General features: G+C 29.1%; 1 protein-coding gene across 4 annotated transcripts in view; it reads right to left on the reverse strand.

Annotated features, from left to right (window-relative positions):
* LOC129968958 (uncharacterized) overlaps positions 1–22,486 on the reverse strand; it is a 53,438-nt gene that overhangs the window by 11,524 nt on the left and 19,428 nt on the right. Inside the window, exon 1 of one of the 4 annotated variants that reach the window (XM_056083330.1) lies at positions 7,860–7,974. The exons of 1 other annotated variant lie outside the window; for it this stretch is intronic. In XM_056083330.1, coding sequence (XP_055939305.1) covers positions 7,860–7,894 — 35 coding nt within the window. In that variant the 5' untranslated portion in view covers positions 7,895–7,974. Of the gene's footprint in view, positions 1–3,122; positions 3,350–7,859; positions 7,975–22,486 lie in introns of those variants that run through there. 2 more of the 4 variants (XM_056083333.1, XM_056083334.1) reach the window with 2 other exon arrangements.

Genomic DNA, 22,486 nt, shown 5'->3' on the forward strand with positions numbered 1-22,486 from the left:
AAAAGAGTAATATTATCTGGAACAAAAACGTTATTTATTGTTAATAGAGTAATTTATTACAAGTTTAAATAGTGAAGAATAGGGCAGATGAAAGATTATTAGCTGCGAAAGCTTTTTATATAAAATGTCGATAGTTTTAGTTGAACATGACATATCTAGTTTATTTTAAAAATATTATTTGATTTATTCTTTTCAAAGTATAGAAAAAGGGATACTTAGGTAACAGGTAGTTTTATAAGGAAGAAAGGCGGAAAAAAAAATATATTGGAATTCGAAACAGCAGACGATCATTTTTTCAAGTCATTCATTTTGCACCCTTACATGAGTTACATATACATGGCATCTTTAACCTCTCATCACAAGCTACAAAATTTATGCTTTCGCTTTCCATTTGTTTCTTTGTTACAAAATTCATCTATTTTCCAGCTAAACACTATAAAAAATTTCGATTCCTTTTAAATCAAGCATTTATGGATATGAAATTCGACTTAACTTTACTAAAAGTACCTAAGGGGGGAAAAAAAAAGGCTTTCTTTCAAACATGCCCATTTTGTCAATTTTGTGTTCTTTTCAAGGACCTCTTTGTTCCATTTCAGTGATCAGGAAAACAGAACAAGTTATAACATATAAATTTCGGAAAGAAAAAAAAAATATTTGCCCCCCCCCCGTCTTTTTTTTTTTTTTTTTTGTTCCTATCGTCTGAGTACGAAAAACTGGCAGAAGGTTACGCTACGTACCTGTGAACCGTATCTAATTGCTGATCAAAACGCTATCAAGCCCACAATGGACTTCACGTTTTGTGAGCAGATCTTTCATACTGAATGCGATGGTTTTAAAAAGCACCATGATTTAGAACAGGCGCGGCTTACACGCTTTTCTTTTTCAAAAATTCTGAGGTTACTGCCACGTACGGTCAAAGTGATTTTGTTTCAAATCCTTGTATGGCTGCGTAAAATAATTTTTGGTCGCAACAATGAGATGAGCGCTTTTAGAAATCAGATACGATACTTTTTCATAATTTAGAATCTCTTGAGCATATTTTATCAACTCCACAATGTATACAAACGTGCTCCATTTTTCTAATTTGCAAATGTGAAAAAAATATGTTAAAATATCAGAACATAAATATTATGAAATTATTCATTGAATAATTATTAATTCATCATATATTAAATTTAATAAGCAAGTTAAAATTGATGGCAACATAAGAATAATTGAGCCTGTTACCCAGGCGACATTTCAGGTTTAATAGTTTTTATAAATTTTAAAAATAAAATGCTTTTGTAAGAATTTATGTAGACTTTTTTAGAATAGAAATATGATTACAATGCCTTTAAAATTTTATTATCTATCTCCTACATAAATTTTCAAATTCTGCGTAAAAGTTACTATATGCATCAAAATTCGTCCATGTATTAATAATCAAGAAACTGATTATTAATATATTAAATATTTTGTATGCATATTATTTATCATATGTTGAAATAAAAATTGAATAATCTTGATTCATGTGCCGTCTATAATTAAAAACTAATTATTTCATGAGTATATGATGAAAAGGGTGGGGCAGACTGACAAAAAATGAGAGCAGCCATCATAAAAAACTTTTATCTATATAAAAATGATAGAAAATTTTTATTGGAAAACAAATTTCTGTGTTTATAGCTTAGTAAATGATCATAAATCATTCTATTCATTATGAACTGAAATTCAGCAATAGATCAAAGTTTTAAATATTATAAAAAAAACACGTTTACTGCGAAATACATACAGAATGTTAAAACATAAAAAGAATAGGAATTACACTGAAGTAAAAGAATTTTAATTTATATATATCAGAAATTTGAAGAAAAATGACTGATATGCTTAATAACTAATATATTTACTTTACTAAGGTTAATCCTAAGACATTTAATGCTTCTAGGTAAAGAAAAATGCATGCGTCTATTTAACGTATTCACTTGCATAGGTAAACAAATAGGTTATAGGTATAGGTTACAAGTAAATTTATCACAAAAAAATAAATAACAGACTTTTTATATTTTAACAAAATAACATTTAAGCAATGGATACACACATACATTTACCCATCAATATTTCATTTATATTACTAATAATACATTTACATTGGAAGTTAAGATGTATTGGATTTAATATTTAATACGAAAAATTAATTTTTTATACCTTTATTTCTAGAAATGTTTCAAATAATGTATCGATGCCTGATAGAAAAGCTCTCCATCGTTAAGATGCTCTTAAGCAGTTGTCTATAGTCATCTAATAGTAATATGACTAATATCTATAGGACTAATAATTACATAAAGGTATTTTCTAGAACATGAGTTTTAAATTATTTTAATAATTTCTTTTTGGGCAGAAGAATTTGAGACCTTTTCCTTCAAAAAAGTTTTCATAACAATTCAAAAAAAAAAATGAAAAATAAATAAGAGCGGGAGTGATAATTATTAATATAATAAATCCAATTTAAAACAATTTATCATTTAGCTATCATTCAAGTCAAATTAGTTTTTATTTATATAAATTTAGAAATATTTAAACTTAGAAATGCTAATTAATTTGAAAAAGAGTACTTTAAAAGTATTCTCGACACCTATATTATTCTACTCGCTAAATTGTGACTCGCGACGTTACTCGTGGTCGTTAGTCACATTTTAATAAGTAATGTTCTAGAATCTCTTAAAAAACAAACTAATTTAAACTAATAGTAACATAACTTTAATTTTTCTACGAATAACGTGCCAATAGAATACGAATCTTTAATTTTTTCATTTTGAATCACCCTTTATAAACAAAATTCGATTCATGAGTTTGATCCAAACATATTTCGGAATTTTGGTCTTTACATTTTTAAAATCATCCAGTACTTCATAAGCACAATCACTTCAAATAAATATTTTTCTGCGAATTCAGCGCTAATAGAATTTGAATCTAGGATTATTTTTTTTACATAAAAGGATAATTTTCTTTCACGCAATATTAATTGCAATGATATTTAGTCATAACAGTTGAGTGTGACAGACAAACGTTATATTAAAGTCTAAACTAAAATAAAGGGTGATAAGCTCTTTTAACAAATTATATATGAATCAAAATTAGCATACCTCTTCAAATAGTACTTTCTTGTTTATTATATTGAGCATTTAAATACAGTTCTAATTATTTTCGTAAAGATAACTCACCGATCGTTTATCTGGATGCTTTTGAATCTGTAGAAAACAGAAATAATACGTAGGTGGAGTTGGATCAAAAGGAATCTTAAATTGTATAACTGGCCTCTGAAATACACGAAACCTTGGCCTTCAATTTAACTGTTGATTCAATTATTTCAGTCTAGAACATGCAACGGAAGGATGTCAAGCAAAATGCGTACTTATGACTCGTTCACAATTGACTTTGCGCCTAAGCTGCATCCTGTTTTGCGTCATTTTTTGTGCAATTCAAAACACAAAAATAACTGATATAGGGGGGTTTTACAAAACATTCATTATACTGGCATATTAGAAATAGCGTGTTGCAGTGTTTCAATTATCAGTGGTCTCCCGAAACTTTCTCGCATATTTTCCAATAAAAATTTTATCCCTTCCTTCCTCCATATAAAATTTTAGACCTTGGATTAGGCCGCATATCACCTTGAACGGCATTGGTGACCGATATTAGAAATTATAGATCTTTGGCGTGAATATATCATTTTTAGAATCTACTGTGTGGATATGTACGTTGGAAGCCTTTTTACCGGTCGATTGATATCAAAATTTGAAACAAAACAGTTGTAGTCACAAGATAACATAGCGAATTTTATTAAGTCATTGCATTTATGAATTATTGAGTTTGCATGCATGCCAAAATACAGACCGACATATTGCCAACTGTTTAGTCCAAAATTTGATAAAAATCTGTGTTTTAGATGTTAAACGTGTACTACATTTTATCTATATAAATTGCGTTTAGTAGTCATAAAGTTCATTTGCATTCGAACAGCCAGCTAGACAGCCTTTTGAATGAATTGTTAAAAATTTGACAGAAATGTACATATTTAAACATAAGGCCATATACCGAAATTGATACATTTAGCTCAAAGCATTTTTGAGCTATTGCGTTCACAGACAAAGTGTCATATATTATATATATTGGACACAGTGAGGTGTGAAAGGTGGAAACACCTTAAAATATTGAGTTTGGCGATTACAATACTTCATCTACATAGAGTACTTCGTATATGGCAAAGAAGAAATAAAGGAATATTAAAAATAAATGAACTGCTTCTAATAAACGAATGTACTTTGTATTAGAAGTATTAGTATTGTATTTAGAAGTTACTGAAACCGCAGTTACAAAAGCATTAAGGCATATCAAAACAATTCCAAGAATATTCGAATTTTTAGTAAACTGGGAAAAATTTTGTATTTTAAATTTGAACAAACAGAAAAAGCCTAGCATAATACTTTTGGTATTCACAATGAAATACAAAAATACGTATGTGTTTATCAGAATTCCAACTAAATGATGGACAATAATAATATAAAATTTCTACTAATTATTTTGGGAATCATTCCTACTTCAACTACTCTACAATAATTATGAGTAATTATTTTTGTAAAAATATTTATTGATTAAAGGAAAGGATTATTTTAAATTCTTAAAAAATTACTATCCAACTGAATATTAACACTTTCAACGCAACCGACGAGATATCTCGTGTTTCAGATACTTCCAATTGCAGGTTTCTGTAGGCTAAAATTTCTTTTATGCCAGTTTAAAGTAAAGATATTCTTCATATATGTATTAGAAAGTTCAACCTATCTAAATTTCCATAAGAGACAAATTTTAGCCCACAGAAACCTGTAATTGCAAGTATCTGAAAGACGAGATATCTCGTCGGTAGCGTTGAAAGTGTTAAATAGCGATGCGAAAATTTGAATTTCTAGTAATTTTTGTTGCATGTCCAAACAGGCACTGAAAAAGAACAAAGTTATTTCGGACTGTAGCAATGAAACAAGGGATTTGAAAAGAATTATTTCAGAAACAAGTAGAAGAACACTGACTTAAGTTCTCATTTCGTATGTCGCTTTAAAACACCCATACAAATTTTCATAGCAAATAATGTAATGACAAAGGATATATCATTAATATTTAATAAGAAACTAAAAATACTTTGCATAGCCAAATCTTGATATAAATTTACAATTAAAGGATTGTGATTAAAACTTATTCTTCGTTCTTTTTATTTTGGTTAAAGCCGGTAAACATAACTAATTACATATATTAATAAAAACAAAGCAAAAACATTAAGGAATATTAAAATTGCATATATGCAAAATTATTTGCAATGTTCTATTTCAGGCGTAAAGTTAAGGAAAAATAAGAAGTCTATATTAATGGCAAAAATCAGAAAATTTTCATGTTTTAAGGAAAGGGGCGGAAATTTGTTCTACTTCAAAAAAAAAATCTGAAGTACAAGAACTATTTAAGGTAAACTTATAACAAAACTAAAATGATCAACCCAAAAATATACAAATATTTTAATTTAAACGGTTTTACTGTACTAAAAATTACTAAGTAGAAAATGGGCTATCCAATGAAATTTATAAAAATCAAATTACTAACTACCATAATAATCTTAAACTCCGGTCAATCATTTTTAGTATACTAGAAATAAAAATTAAAAATTATCGAACATTAAAAAAAAAAAAGGTCCGTTTTCTTGGTAGCGAAGCCTATATTTTCCACGAAATAAAAAAAAAGGTACGAATAGCAAGAAACAGGTTCCGTTTCTGAAAAGCTATTGCTTACAAACTAGCATTAGTTTGTGGTTATGAAATTGTATTTCACAGAAGTCTGCATGTTTTTCATTTATGCTCTTCCTCTCCCTCATCCCAAATACAGTATTAGAATCAGAATACCACTTATAAATGCAATTGCAGTTTTTTTATGAATTAAAGTATCATATCCGAACGAGAGAACATTGTTTAGAATTTTAGCTTTCAACGAAATCAATGAGCAGAGTTGAATGAATACAAAAAAAATCAACAATAAAAAAAACAATAGAAATTTTTAAATTTTCTTCAAATAAATGAAAGTAGAATAGCTAGATTTTAATGACTGTTAATCCATTATAGAAAAAAAATCTCCTTTACTTAAAAATTGAAAATGATTTATGTACGATAGCTAGGAGACCAAACTTCGTTCGGCAGTTTTTCTTTTCAGTGCAAAATTGTATTTTTTCGGAGAAAATATTTAGATACGAATCGTATACTGATTGCATGCGAATTTTTTTAATCTTACCTACATATAAACTAGCCATCTAAATAAAAAAAAAAAGTAATGAATGCACTTAGTTTAACATGTTATTTGGAACAATCTGCTTTATTACAGTATTCATTTTACAGTTTATCTGTCATCACTTATATTTTTGAACTTGTATTCAGTTTTACCATGATGAAATCGGGTCCGGGATGGCACTATACGACATGTCAGCTTGAGAACAGATAGAAAAAGGCTCCAACAGTTAGTTATAAAAAATGTTTTTAAAGAAAGACACTTATACAGATAAACATAAAATGCAAAACTTTATCTAAATATAAAATTTGATCCAGATCGTTAGAGCCGTTTCCGAGATACACGAAATAAATAACTTTATATACAAGAATTGCTCGTTTAAAGTTATAAGGTACTGACTTTAATTAGCTTCTGGCGATTGTTCTCATATCTTTTCTTCAGATTACTCTTCAAATAATTATGAAGCAAATAGACTAATGTAAGTATTATTTCAGAGAATCCAAAGAAAAAAATTAAGTATAAAATTAATGTAGAGTTCTGGCAAAACAACTAAAACGTTTGAAGGGTTTTAAAGGCTCTCCATAAAGAAGGAAAAAATATGGATAATATACAATTGCTTTAATAAATCAAAAATGGGCGCTGTTTACATTTAATTTCTGAAATAACACAAGAACTGCACTGGATGTAGATTTTTTTTTCATATTTTTTGTGGCCAAATAAAAAGTATACATATAAGACACCAAATAGAGAAAGACAGTTCTGAACTGGGATGTGAAAAATAATTTTTACTAAGTAACCTTGAAGAACAGGCACGAAGACAAATTTTTTTTCTGCCAATTCTAGGATTTGGCGAATATTTGTGGGAATTTATTAATCTATATGACAATGCATAACAATATAAGAATACAAGTACAGGTCTGATCAACCTCTATATTTTTTGAGTTCAATAACTCAGGAAATGTTAATTTAGAAATGAATTGTGACAAAAAGTTACGACTTTCTTCCGATAAGAGTTCAAATATAGTAAATTTGTTCATTGCTTTGCAATAGAAACGTATGTTAAAAATTTACAGTTCTACGGTTACAACAACAACAAAAATAAAACATACAGAGGCATTGTTTCAAATATTTAATTAAAACTAACAGTCATTTAATGAATCAGAAAAGCAATATATTTGTGTGTTTTACTTCTCATAAAAGACAATATTTTCATCATTAAAATTATTCATTCAGAATAATGACAAATTCGTAAATACTATAATTTTACTGCATTTTGCAAGGAAACAAATAATTAAATAGATTTAAATCCATGTGAAGCTTAACTTTTCTTATTTCAAAAGGTGTTTTTTGTTTTTTATGGTACTGTTTTTGGATCTATTCCAATCTAATATTTTATTTTAAAATCTTGCATACATGACAGATAAAAACCACATTTGTTTAAGAACTTCACAACTGAAAGAAAGTGCAGAAACTTTTGAATAAAAAAAGATTCGGACTATTATATAAAAAATTTCATTATCTTTGAATAGAACCAAAATTATTCAAATTTTGGAAAAGTTTACCTGCGTATTCCATTTTGAATAAGGTCTTTTTGCATGCTTTAGAAACACTGAATTCTATAGCGAAGGCAAAGATACCAAGGAACCACACATCTACTCTCTATTTACCATCCGATTTCAATCGCAAAGAAAGTCAGCAAAATGAACAACCCCATTTCTAAATACCAACTGTCAGACAAACTGAATAAATTTTAAAAGTTCCGCATCTGCTTTAGTAAAAGTTTTATTTTTATCCTAAAGGGAGCGCTGCAGATTGAAAAGTGTAATCACATATAGGAAGCATTTCACTTTCTTTTCCTCCATACCATAACTCTCGGTACCTTCAGGGTTCGGTTGTTTGTGAATGTGGAACAATGACAGTGAAACGATTGTGGCCGAGAACTTTAAGTACGGAAAAGAGGAGCAAAAGTGACACTTTTTCGCTTTCAGATTCAAGTCTAGTGAAGCATGAGTTATGCTTGCTGATGAGAAGGAGAAAAAAAGAAAATAAAATCACTCGCCAGAAGAATTAACTAGGTTATTGCCCAAATGGGTGACTCGTTGACGTCACCCTGGTTCGCACGAAGTAATGTCAAGAAAAATAAAAAGTTTTAAAATGCAGACATTAAAATGTCGTAAAAAGTTAATTCAGAATCTAGTTCAGCAGTTAGAGGTGATTTCTGTCAGTATAAATAAGAGGAAAATACAACTGTTTTGTATCCAAAAATCCGCGATTGCAGCAACGCATAGAATTCTAATTAACAGCCTTGTGACACGTTTTTAGGTGGAAATATTTACAACTTTGCTAATTTGGTTTAGAGCTGTACACGTAGTTATTGTTTGACAAGACGTTAACATCTACTATTTGTAAGAATGGCATTGTCTTGGCAGAATTAAAAATTAATTACAGGCATTTCTTTTTTTTTTCTGAGTTCGTAACAGGATTCTTCCAGATAAGCCAGAAGGGATTAACTGAGAGAGTTTCCTTGTATTCCATACAATTTCTCTATTAAGAGAACCTGTGCTCCTTTATTAGACATGGTACTGTCTAAATTGTTATGTATTCTACAAGACGCACAAAGATCTTTCAAGAAATATGCAGAGCTTTAAATCCAGCATCACTATCAGGAATAATTTTTTTTCAGAGTTTCTATTTCTGCCAAACCATTCTTAAAATATATCCTCGATTTTATGTGGATTGGATTCATTATTTTACAGATGCATGGTATCTTTTTAATGAACATCCTTCACATATTTTTCCACGATCATCTGGTTGCGTTCTTTTATTTCCTTTTCTCAAATCTGAACGATTACACCAATCAATTTTTCGTAAATATGTCCACTAAGCTTTTCCTTTTGTATTTCGGCAACACTTTGTAATTTAATCCTGACACCAAGAGCCCATTTTCTTACAGATTATTTTTCATAACCTCACTCCAGTTAAATCAGTTTTAAAGAAAGTTTAAAAGCTTATTTTTTAATCGCATTTTGGTCAAGTTCCCTTCTTGCTTCATTAATTCCCATCAATCAGCTTTCAGATAAATTTTTCTTCTTCAGTTTTTAACTTATACGATTCCAGGTTCGCTTCCATCAAAGATTCATCTGGTGTAGATACTTGGTCAGTGCCGTGGATCAAACGTCTTTTTTTCGATTTAGTGCACAATGACATCATCGTTTCTAGATATCAACATGCAATTCAAAATGTTGGGATCTCATTTAAACTACATCTTGCGTAACTCGTAAAATATTGGGTTAGCTTAAATCATGTTTACTTTACTTTTCTAAAATTCATTGATTTTTACTTATAAAATGTGTCTTAAATATTATTAAAAAAAAACTCATTTCCTGATTTCACTTGTATTGCTCAATTTTATTGATTGCCTATGTTACTACACTTTAAATTAAGAACATGTTCTATCTGTATTCAGTATCATTAAAAATCAAGTCAATCAAGTTTTTAAGTACTTTAAAATCAAGCAAACAGAACATTTGATTAATATATGGCTTACTTTAAAAGTATTTAGAGAATCTTGCTTTGAACAAATGTTGGAGAACTAGATGATTATAGGTGAAAGAGGACTGCAGTAATCAATTAGGTTCGATAGGTGTTTCAGGTTTTCGGTATCGGTTATGTAGCAGTATATTCATTATCAACTAATTAGATTTATTTAATGCTGTAAAATCCATTTGTTATACCGAATAAAGTGAAATCAGCAGAATAAAATAAAAAGAACATCAAATGTTTATTACATATTCAAGCTTCCTAAATAACATACTTCCACAAAATTCGAAACACTGCATATACTTCAATTTTAAAGCAATTAATGAAATTAATTTTTTTCTTGGAAAGTAAAATATTTACCTTAAAAACACAATTGGATTAGTTTGAGAGCATCGAAAGTTAACATGTATAATATAAAAGATCAAGAGTTTGACAAAACTGTGTCAGTTATCATTTAGAATTAAATAACTTTTGTTCAAATATAAGATGAGTTATTTCAAAAAAAAATATTTCGGGACTTACAGGACAATATAGTTAAGTATGCAGTTTTATATACAAAAATAATTTTTTATATAGAATATTTCACGAAAAAAATTCAAATATGGAAATTTTAAATAGAAAATGTAGTTTAACAAAATACACGACAAACATTTCTGGTTTTTCTTTAAGGGAAAACAAAAACCATAGGAAATCTTATACGCATATTTCTTTAAATCAACTGCTTTTATTCCAGGACTGTCCTAATCTAAATTTAGAATTCATAAACTAGAACTTGCCACAAAGAGACGCGCATCGTCCGTCTCTTCGTATTTCAGTTATTACCCAAATGAGAGAAGGAAAAAGACGGATTCTCAAGGCATGACCAAAATAACAATATCCGAGTGGCGTTGTCCGTCTCTCGTGTGCAACGGGTCGAAGACCGCTGTTTTCTTCGTCTGTACCAAGTACCTCGACTGTTCTGAATGTCGATGAGCAATCCTCAAAGATGGCTCGCCGAGATATCAGGGAATGTATCTTGGACACGCACCAGGGCCTGGGGAAGTTCCGCGCAATAACTAGGTTGTGGTATGAGAACTCAATAGGGTGAAGATCATTTTAATAGAAATGGTGGTATTTCGCAAGAAATGCCGTCAATAATCATTAGAATCGCGTATAGGGATTCTAATCGATATTTTCGAATTAATGGAAGAGGTAAAAAATTTCCAAATATCATGGACATTTTTCTCGCCAATAATTTTTGAAGAGCAAGCAGTACAAATTTTTTTAATTTTTTTTTATTATTTTATTTGTATAAAGATTTATTATTATAACCTGCCTATTAGCAACCAGTTTTCAACAGTAAAGGAGTAACAGTGACTTTTTTACGGAATGATAGCATGGAGTTGCGTATCATCTTCAATTGCAATGCTTTTAAAAAGATGCATAAACGATGTCCCTTCAATAAATATCTATGATTTGATTACAGTATTAACTATTTTCTGGGTATGTATAATTAAATTTTTTCAGGTATGCAATCAATATTATTTGATTATATTATTAATTCTATATTTTAAAAATAAAAACTGAAAAACAAAAATTATTAATTTGTATAGGTTTCCATTTTTCAGTACAAAATGAATCTGAATGTTTTATTTACAATAAATCAGGTTAATGAAATATAAGTGATCAGCTACTAATGGATTATTCATGAATTAAAATTTATTATAAATAATGTCCTTAAATATTAATTACAACAAAATTTTTTGAAGTTAAAGACATTAATAAGTAAAATGTCAACATCTTCGTCATATGAATATTTATTTTCGTAAATTTCATTAGTTACTATACTGTATATGCAAAATATTGTAATTAAACAGTCAATCAGTAAATTTATAACTAATAAAAAAAAGAAGAACTTTGATAGATAATTTTGAATTTCCAAATCAAAAAACCAAGCTCATAAAATTTATCATTCATTAAAAAAAAAAAAAAACTGGCTGCGTCTTATTTGTAAATTTTTAGTTTAATTTCAAAAACTATTTTAATCTTGCATGACAAAATTAATATTTAAGATAAGCCTGTCGTGAAATTTTAAATGACCACTTGAATAATTAACACGCATTGCACTATGATTTATATTCAAACTTCATACAAAAGATTTTAATTTGTTTTAGTATCGAAACCGTAACACGCAAAGTCGAAAAGGTGCAAATAGGAAATTCGCACCATATCAGAAATGCCCATATTTGCTAAGCAGTGTGAAATGAAAACAGTTTTATCAGAATATCAAATATATCAAATTTTACTATGCGTTATATGAAAATCATGCCAGATAAAATAGTTGAGTTATAAAGTGACGAAACGAATTTAGAAGAATGCGATTTAAAGTAATAAAATAGTTACTGTTTTTATAAGTCCAATAATTTTCTACAACGAAACTTTTCCTAAGATAAATTGGCTTTAAAGATTTACATTTTAATTCTTTCACAGTTTTTCTTAAGGTGGAACTGGAAAAAAGAACAAGTATGTTTTAATATTTGACTACATATTCAAAAAAGAAAACTAAATTAATTTCTGTAAAACAAAATCAAATCAAGCATAGATACCAAAACGAGTATATATTTTACCATTTTCTTGCATTATCCGATGCTAGTCCACAGATAAAGTTTCCAAATCAAAATTTCCATGTAACTATTATAAAAAACGGTATCTTCAGGTATCTAGACCGTTTACTCAAAACATACTGTAATCACCAAGTTTTATAAGTGCGTGTAGTTTATAAACTCATTATATTCGAAATTTGTCCCCCCTTTTATCTGTTCCGATATAGGAAAATAACAAATTGCTTCTTTAAAAATAAATAAGCAGCTAATTATTTTTTAACGAGACACGCAGTCGATTGTTTCATTTTGCGCTCGAAAATAATGTGTCAAATACGGAAAACGAACCAGGTCATCAAACGCCAGTGTACTTTTCGATAAAGCCATTGATAATGTCTAAACACAAACAAATCGAAAAGGAAAATTTATTCCAAACTCGTTAGCGCTAATAAAGGTAGTTATCTTTTCTCCTTGTTCTTGATAGCTATTTGATTAGAACATGCACCCCGATTTTAGTATGGCATGGGCCGAATTTCTAGTCGATAAAGATAGAACCATTACACAATTGACCTATTCCGAAAATGTTACACTACCTCTAAATAGTTTACCTTATCGAAGGAAACGCTTGTTATTAATAAGAACTCATCTCGCACTCTTGTACCTGGAATTAACATCTGAAGCCATTTTGAGACAAAACAGCAAGCGTTCTAGTTTCAATTTTTTCTCTTTTTAATTTCATTTCAGAATCATTAGTTATTAGAAAACGACAATGTATTCTTAAGTTAAATGAGGTTCCATCAATAAAAATCAATCTTGAGTTCCTCAATCAATTTAATTGAGAATAAACTGATAAAAGAAATTTCATTGTTGCTGAAAAACGTATCAGCAGTGATTCTGAATGAGTATCAATATGTAAAAGCACTTACAGATACGTATAAACCGGGTCATTAACAATTTTAGATTTTTATATTTTTTTTAAAGATTATTTAGAAATCACGATTTGGAATAAAATATCAACAACATCGTTTTTCTCTTGCAATGAAATGAATTACATAAAATATTTTTAATAAAAGTTTTATGAATTAATTTAAAAAAAGAAAGCTTTAGAAAAATTCTTTCCGATTTTACTAAGCAGCGAATGCAATCGTTCTGCATTAGTTAATAATTCTGCTTTTATATAATATTTAAATATTAGATTATTCTACTTTAAATATTATGAAATTCAGTAATTGCATTTCTGCTGTCTTTAATATAAGTGGTAAAAAGATCAAGCACTTCGAAATCGTCAGGATGCCTCCCGTTTTAGAATTTATTGTCCCCCACCCCTCCTTCAACTCCCCAATTTTGATATTTTGAAAATCTGATCGTTTTACAATTAAATTTCGAAATGCATAAGCATTTAAAAGTAAATGCAAGAATTATACGAAATTTCTTTATCAATTATTTTTAAAAGTAATTTCTTCGGTTTATTTTAGGAATATTTCGTAATTAAGTAAATAAAAATCTTCCGCATCTTAGATGAATTAGCAATTTATAATCAAGCCATTTTCTGAAAAATTAATTTAGGAAAATTTGCATCCTCTTGATTAATTCGACCAGAAAAAATTTAATATAAGCTGAAAAAGAAAGTAGAAAGACGTGGTAAATTAGAGACAAAATTGAACGTAAAATAGCCAATATACAAAGTTTAACATCGGATAGTTCTGGAAACCTAAAAAGAAATTGAAACTATTTGCGAATAAATTTTGGGTAGATATAAAATTGTTTTTGGTAAATTTGGACTTTCATCTTCTGTTAATGACATTGCTATGTAGGTACATCTTGATCTTCCACTTAAAACCAAAGTATTTCAATATAACATCAGTTTTTTTCCATATACTTTACAAATATATTTGCTGAATTCTTTGATTTACAATTACTTAACCCTTTAAAGGGTCATTTTTTTCTAGTCATATTCTGTTAGAATATTTCTAGGCTTGAAATTAGAATAAGAAAAGGGATTCATTTAGCTTATTAGATAAATTTAATTTGATTGATTAATTAATTTGGTTAACTAATAATTAAGTAACAAATAAAGACATTTTGTGTGAGATAAAGAACTGAAGCACCTAAGTTTCTGTCTTTCTAAAAAAATTTTGTCAGAACTTATGCCAACCTACATAATTTCATACAAAGATTGATAAATTTGGTGGGAAGCATACTTCCCACGGCCCTAGAAAGGGTTAATCGATTAAATTCTAGCACACATATTTCTTTTCAATTGATACAATAAACATAAATGAAAAATAAACTAAATCTATAAAATAACATCTATGCAACTGGTTAAAGCAAGACAGTTAAGAAAATCAAAATAGTTAAAAGGTTAATGAATTTGGGTATCAGTTTAAGGCTTATAAGCAACTAAAATAATATGTTTTCATATTTTTTCCAATAATTCGTGGAGAAAGTTGGGAATGTTCTGCAATAAACTGCTTAAAGAAGATAAATGACATAAAATTCATTTTAAGTCATAATATCAGTCTGTTCTGTCCAACATTGTTAAATTGAAAACAAATGCATGCTCACTGTATTCGCAAGAAATGAGAGATAAAAAAAATGAAACAAAAACGCACTGAAATTTCTTGCGGAAAGAATTTTCGTGGTTTTTATTGAAATATAAACAGGAGATAAGAGGTTCAAATTTATCACTAGCAACGGAACAATGAAGATAATTCCGTGTTTATGTGATAAATTATCTCAATTTTATGGAGGTAAAAACAATTTCATTCAACTTTTGAATAACTCTTTCCTTATTTGTTTTATTTCGTGCAATTCCATTTCTGGTGTCAGTAAATTGAAAATAAAATTTTCTGATTTTTTTTTCTTTCAAAACGACATAAGAAAATTTTAATAAAATTTACATCTAAAAATAAAGTTAAATATTTCAAAAAGGATTTTACAGTAATTAATTTGTAAGAAACGGAGTAATTATATCCAGAAAATATCAAACTACTTGTAAAAAATAAACTTGTACATCTTGATTTTAGTGCTAATGTCTCTAATCAATCAACATTTTAGTTCATGTTCACAGTGCCAGGATCAATAATTAAAAAAAATCTTTTATTGTATTTTGAGTATCATATTCTAAAATGGTGGTTCGTATTTGATGACGAATATGATTCAAATTATATTTTCTGCCTTCAAAAAATGTTGATGCTTATTAGATGGAGAATCTGAAACTAAATTACAAAATATATTTTAAGACGGAAAGAAACGTCTGCTCCTGTTGAATTTTTTTCATTTCGGAACCACTTACAGTTATTCTGTAATGAAAACATAGTTGTTGACAGTTGGAAAAATAATAAAATATTCACAAATTTAGAATTACTACATCATTGCATTTTTTGAAATAATTGAGGTTATTTTGGGACAACATGAAATTTAGAGGTAGAGGGTATCCTATTCTGAACTTTTATACAACATCATTACCTACTTCTATGGATCAAACATCATCACCATGAGGATGTTTGATCCATATTCACAGATTTAATATGCTTAAAGTGCACATCCGGACTTTCTTATGCGTAGGATTGGTTACGAACGCGGAATCATGTTTTCGGAAACCATGATTCAACAGGATGATGGAATAAATCAAACAAAATCTATATAGAAATGAATTGTTAGGATTTATAAATTTATTCATTTAAAAAAAATAAAAAATCATTAGTGACAGTTCTTAATATAATAATTACCGCTGCTTTCATGCATCAAGAAATAATAAAAAATAGTTTGTTTTCATATTTATCTTAAAATTTTTTCACATGTTACAATAAATAACTCAAATAACTGTACTGTAATCCTTTTGTATCAGCTTAAAAAATTTATATAAACTTCTGTAAATTTACAACAGTAAGAAAAATTTCGTCAAGGCTTTGAACACTATGCATGGATAGATAAAGCATAAAATTTTTATTAATTCCAATATTTTTCCATTCAAAAGTATTTGGAAATGCATTGATTACTATTCTTATATATACGATACTATATCTTAAATTCTTACTGGATATCTTCCCGTTTCATATTTATTGGAAAAAGAGTGGAAAGAGGAACAAATTTACGGGAAGCTAATTCATGTCTTGATTGATTTATTAATTTAGCGCCCATTTTATAAAGGGTTTTATGGATAGAATCGAGCCAGTCTGAATTGATCAAAATGAGTAAAATTGTCACTTGAATCATCTTCGCCTGCAAAAACTTCAAAATTCACTGCCCTAAGCAACTTTGAAACAGACGGTCCAGTATATGTGTCATATCATTGATGAAATTAAGTTATTTCTTCAAAAACAGGGCATTAGTATGTTTTCTGAAAACAAGAATTTTTGGGAAGAGCATACCTTCTCTCTTTACCAACGGAAATTCATTTAACCCTGATTATCAGATTTTACATAAACCAGATCAAATTCGAGACACATCTTTAATTTAACCAGATCTAGAATTCGGAGCCATCCAATTATAAAACCATAGCCTTACCATCAGGCCATGGCGGTCTAATTTTATGCAAAAATGGATCGCAAAATTATGATCTGATGCTCTGCCACTGGTTCCAGCAGATGTTATAGTGTCGATTTGAAAATAATAAGCTTATATTTAAAGAGTGAAAAAGAAGAAAAAAAAGAAAAAGAAAAGAAAAGGAAAGGAATAGAAAATCGCAATTCAATATTTAAAAAAACCTTCCACATTACTACGACTAATGTGACTACAGGAAGGTGGAACCAACAAAAATCCCGAGATCCATGACCTTAGCGAACCCGATCCAATATGTTAATAATAGCAAGAAATGACTATCCTTTGGCCTGAATTTTAGAATTTGAAGAAGAAATTGAAAGTTAGATAATATGAAAGTCGAAGAAAACAATTATAATTTTAAAATATAGCTAATATACAAAATAATTAATATTGTATGGAAAACATAAATAAGTAAAAAAAATCCTAATTCTTCTAAGTTATAAAATTCATTAAAATCATAAAAACTTATTATAAAGAATGATTAAGCATCATTAAAAAAAGGAAGTAGGTACTTTCATAATCATAATCGCATTTTCTAAGTTTCCGTTCTAAATATTTACTAATGCCACTGACTATGGATCTGAAATCAATGACCCACCAGAAAGCTCGAATTCAAAACTGAATTACGTAATATTTTTGTTTGATGCACTGCGGATTAAACGTAAGCGATAAAATATCTTTGCCTGTTTGGAAGCATTTGAAGCTATAACTTTTAAATGGAATGAAGCCAAATTTAATATACAGATCTGGCGAAATGAATTCACAATAATAACTGAAAAAAATGGCAAAAAATTAGCAATAAAAGTCACCGATAGAGATTTTTGTATGATCAGAACAAAGACTCTAAAATTGATAATTACAGAGAAACCTCAGGAAGTAAAATATACAAAATTCATTTAATGCGCCAGTGATTATTATTTTGGACGGAGCATCTAGACTCTGTGGTCCTATATCTCCAAGACCCGATAGTTATTTTATTTAGACCTAGTTAAAAATATTGGTTTAAGCCTGGATATTATCGCAGCCTTTGTTTTCTTTATGTATGTAAGGGAATTATTTAGTGAAGTGGTATAACTCTTTCATTGATCTTTTAAAAAATGCATATACAGAAACTCACAGAAAATATTCTCTTATTAATCAACATTAATTTTACATTTTCAACATGAAAGCACTGCATTAATTTCCATGAAACTAATGAATTTTAACACTTTAATGGCCATTCATACATCACGTATGTGATGCTAATCGTTGTGGTTTATATTATGTTCTCAGTTATTGAATTATTTCGTGAATTTACATAAATTTTAATTCTTTAATAAATATTACCAACCACTGGCGACATTTGACAGCGTAGACTTGCGGCCATTAAAGTATTAACCCTTTATACTCGGATGGTGCCTCTCGCTCACCATTCAAGACGGTACATCATTTTGACATTTTATTTATTTAATTTTAAATTTTGAATGTTAAAAACGCCTACAGAATGGTAAAAAGATGTAAATTAATTTTGCAAAGAAATTCGTCTTAAAACAATTATTTATTTTTCAGAGCAATAAACAAATCTTTGTGTTAGGTGGATAATTACGCATCGAATTACTTTTCCGAGTGGAAAGGGTTAGTATTCACATATGAATTTTAGCTACAGAAGGCTCTAAACAAGAAAATTATTTCATGGCTTCCCAGTATATTTAACACTTTTTGAAACAAATTAACTGGATCCAATTAAAAAAATTAAAACCCAACAGTGTAATCTAAATTAAATGAGAAAACTGTAACCAAGTCTATGGGATAGATCAACAAATATCAGTTCCCACCAGACTGACTGTAAAGTTAACAATCCATCAGGTAGCTCGAGCGCGAAGTAAGCAGCCTTTCTTGTTTGATGTATCGAGACAGGCACCGGTGGTCGGATCGGTGTCATGGCCACTTTGCAAAGACGCTCGCCCGGCCCGGAAAACACACTTTTCGCGACAAAAACCGGGAGGAAAAGAAAAACAGACGAGAGTCATTGTGTGTTCAGGCAGGCGCGCCTATGCACTCACCACTTCCGCCTTTACCCTGTGCAGATTGGTATGCTATTGTTTGTCAGAGAACGTTCGATCAAAACAATTTCATATAAATACCGTCTGCTCATTTGCATGGAGACTTTGAGGTCTGATGGGAAAATAGATGCTGATGCGAAATGTCGCAGGCATTCGTGGGAATGGAAGTCTCGTGTATTGATGATGAGAAAGTTATGATGCTTTCACCTTGTGAGTAATTTTGGGGAGAAAAAAAAAGCATTGAAATGGGATCGGTTTTATATTAACCGGTGATGGCAGTTTGATTCTAGAAGTTCAGATTCAGCAGGATTTTGCAGTTCATTAATTTCGAACCTGTGTGGCGCTCTGCTACTTGAAGGGTTAGGAAAATATTATTTATAATATATATATAATGATATCTCTACATTTAAATTAAATCCTAACTATTTTCTATATTTTTATCTTCATTCAGTCGGTATTAACTTCATTCTAAAACGTTCTCTTATTTCCTGATCCAATTCCACCTTATTCAATTAATGCTACAAAAGTTCTAAAAATGCTTAAATCAGCGGTTCTCCTGCTCTGAGTGAAGGGATAAAAGTCTATCGATCTAAACAAATTCTTTTAAAAGATAATACCTATAATTCCCTTACCTAAAAACGACACGTGAAAAGAAATCCCTATCAGAATCTTATGGTATATAATCATTGGGAAAAACATTTCCGTCGCTCTTTTCTTTTTTCACCCTTGTGTCGTGCTGTAGATTGACATACCTCGTCGCTTCTTGCTGCGTATAAAGATTCTTAGATGTTACACGAAGATTCTAGAATTACTAGGAAAAAAAACTTCAAAAAACAAGAAAATCAAAATTTGTAAAAACTCATTACAGTAATTTATATAAAGCACACTGACAAAATAAGTAGCAGCGGGGCTGGTTTCCCTAAAACTTTCTCGCATACTGTTTAATAAATTTGTCATGCCAGAGAACGCCTTACACGCGTCTGACGTACAATATTTACGAAATATTTTTTGGCGAGAATTTAGCATTTTTACTGAATCTATCATGTAACACAGTGAATTATTTAGCAATTATTCCCTGTTATGCAGTTAATACTACCCGAAAATCGAATTCGTATTTTAGATATGTTTACCTCTACCGATTGAAACAAAAATTTGACACGAAACTGCACTTGTAGTCACAAATTCTCACACCAAGTTGGATATATTTAAGTCATTGAGTTTTTGAATTATAGCGTTTAATTATTTCTGAAAGTACAGGCAGACAGACAGTCAATCCGTAGTGGGATTTAGCTCAAAATTTGACAGCGTCTATACTATATATGTTAAATCTGTGTACCGAATGTTATCTATCTAGCTCTCTTTGTTTTGTAGTTATCGTGTTAACTTATATTCAGACAGACGGACTTCCTCTGAACAGATTTTACTTAAAATTTTATAGAAATCTGCAAATTTGGTGTAAAGACCGTACCAAATTTCAACCGACTAGATTAAATCGTTTATGAATTATCTTTGTCACAGACAGACATTTTCCAAAAATGTATTTTTTGAACTCAGTGAGGTCTAAAACGTGGAGATCGTCAACATATCAATTTTGAATTTTTTGACTATTACTATACTTTCTCTACTTTAAAAATAGATTTGCATCTTAATGTCAGTAAGTCTACAAGAATATTAATTTAAAATTCAGAAGTATATTAGTATCTTAACAAAATTCAATGAAAAATATTTGTAGCGGGGGGCGCTATCTAAATGAAACGGGAAATTGTTTTGTTACAAAGCTGAATGTCGTTGTTTTAATTGTAATTTTCATATTGTAAAGATTATAATACTGAAAACGAAAATAAAACAGCAAAACTTAAAATTTTATCATTAGAAGCAGGTTTAATATGAATTTTAATAATTGTATTGTCGTGCTTTCAAAGAATCAAAGAACAAAAAGTTTAAAGATTGTGGTAGTATATTTATTTATTGAGAATGCGTTCCATAGGTTATTAATTTTGAAATTACGTGAAAATATTGTTTAAATCTTTCGAAGATCCAAATGAATTTATGTTGAAAGAAAGGACTAAAGCATCAACTAATGAAAATAAGATTTTTCTTTCCTTATACTAATAAAAAAAAATTATCGCACGCATATTCATTCATTTTATCAAAATTCTACAAAGGAATTGCCATCGGTAGAATTTTCATCTATGCATTGTATTATGAGAACTTTTCAGCTAAAGCTTCAATTCTTTCAAAGGGAAATACAAAAATAGCAGTGAAAAGACTTATTAAAAAAATTGTATAAAATGAATTCGTATCCTTAATGAATTTGTGATAAAAATTAGTATCATAAATTCATTAAAGATTATAGAGATTACTTTTTTTGTGTCTCATCTTTGCGCCATAAAGACATTCATCCGATGCTTAGCATTTTCAAACAAACTTACTAGATTAGCATTTTGAATTAAAATTACATAACTTACTGTTAAGAAAACACTTGAAAATTTTTGAATACAAGGGCAGTTGATTACTTTCTAAATTTTCATTCAACTTAATTTCAAAAAAAAAAAAAAATGTACAGATTTGCAGAGGTTTAGGGTAGCTTACTTTAATAACTCTTTTCCTGCACTAAATTTAGAATCGGTAATATGTTTTGCTACAGATATTAACCCTTTAAGGGGCCATTTTTTTCTAGTTATGTTAAAATATTTTTAGACTTGAAATTAGAATAAGAAAAGGGATTCATTTAGCTTATTAGATAAGATTAATTTGGTTAATAATTAAGTAACAAATCAAGACACGTCATTTTGTCTGAGATAAAGAACTGAAGCATCTAAGCTTCTGAATTACTAAAAAAATTTGTCAGAACTTATGCCAACCTACATAATTTCATACAACGATTGATAAATTTGGCAGGAAGCATACTTCCCACGGCTCTAGAAAGGGTTAAGTAGCAACTAACCATTTAACGCAAGAATATAAAATGCTTATTTAATTAGCATTTCCCATGGTGTTCAGTTTTTATATCGTTTCATTTTTTTTATTTTTGTGAACTTTAAAAAAGTGGTTCGAATTCTATTTAAAATTTTAAAGCAATAAACTTTTTAAAAAGTAAATAAAAAATATATATCCAAAAATTTATATTAATGGCATGAAAAGATTTTTAAAGTCATTTAATCTAAATTTCTTCGGATATATTCATTAGAAAAGATTTAGAAAGTAAGCTCGTATTCTCAATATTCAAAGCAAGTCTTGGTAGAAAGGCCGAGGTTGTGAATCACAGGCAGGTGGAACCCATTTACAAGCAATTTGCACGATACGCAATGGTAAGAATATATCCTCCTGACAACAGCAGTTCATCTACAGCTGATAAATGGCAGAAGTTCATTTTCTTACATCATTTTCACCATTTTCGTTATTTTATCAGTCAATTAATTTTTCACTAATGGAAAAAAAAAAAGAATATTGTCACTTTCAATCTATCGAGCCAGATAGTAA

The sequence above is a fragment of the Argiope bruennichi genome, chromosome 5, assembly GCF_947563725.1.
Source record: "Argiope bruennichi chromosome 5, qqArgBrue1.1, whole genome shotgun sequence".
NCBI lineage: Eukaryota > Metazoa > Arthropoda > Arachnida > Araneae > Araneidae > Argiope > Argiope bruennichi.